The following is a 299-nucleotide window of genomic DNA, read 5'->3' as shown; positions in this document are numbered from 1 at the left end:
CGCCGGCAGCGAGAGCGCGGCTCGGAGCCGCCCGACGGGCCGGCGGGTCGGGGGGGGGGCCCCCCCCCCCCCCCAACCCCCCCCGGGGCGGCGGGCACTTGCCTCCCATTCCCGCAGGAAGCGCTGGGCCTCGGCGGGCCCGGCGGCCTTGTGCTTCCTGAACTCCTCCTTCACGTAGCGGTCCCCCAGAGCCCGCAGGGCGGCCGGCAGCGCCCGGTGCAGCAGCAGGATCCGCCGGTACAGGCCCCGCGCACCGCCCGGCATGGCGGCGGCGGCGGAGCCCTGAGGCGGCCGCACCG

General features: G+C 80.9%; 1 protein-coding gene across 1 annotated transcript in view; it reads right to left on the bottom strand.

Annotated features, from left to right (window-relative positions):
- Positions 1-287, bottom strand: part of ACN9 (ACN9 homolog (S. cerevisiae)) — a 34,864-nt gene extending 34,577 nt beyond the window's left edge. Inside the window, exon 1 of the mRNA XM_010561462.1 lies at positions 103-287. Coding sequence (XP_010559764.1) covers positions 103-264 — 162 coding nt within the window. The 5' untranslated portion in view covers positions 265-287. The remainder of the gene's footprint in view (positions 1-102) is intronic.
- Positions 288-299: the final 12 nt, after the last annotated feature.

The sequence above is a fragment of the Haliaeetus leucocephalus genome, unplaced genomic scaffold, assembly GCF_000737465.1.
Source record: "Haliaeetus leucocephalus isolate CR32 unplaced genomic scaffold, Haliaeetus_leucocephalus-4.0 Scaffold146, whole genome shotgun sequence".
Classification (NCBI taxonomy): domain Eukaryota; kingdom Metazoa; phylum Chordata; class Aves; order Accipitriformes; family Accipitridae; genus Haliaeetus; species Haliaeetus leucocephalus.
Note: the sequence above shows the minus strand (reverse complement) of the source record. Positions and strands in the feature narration are given on the sequence as shown.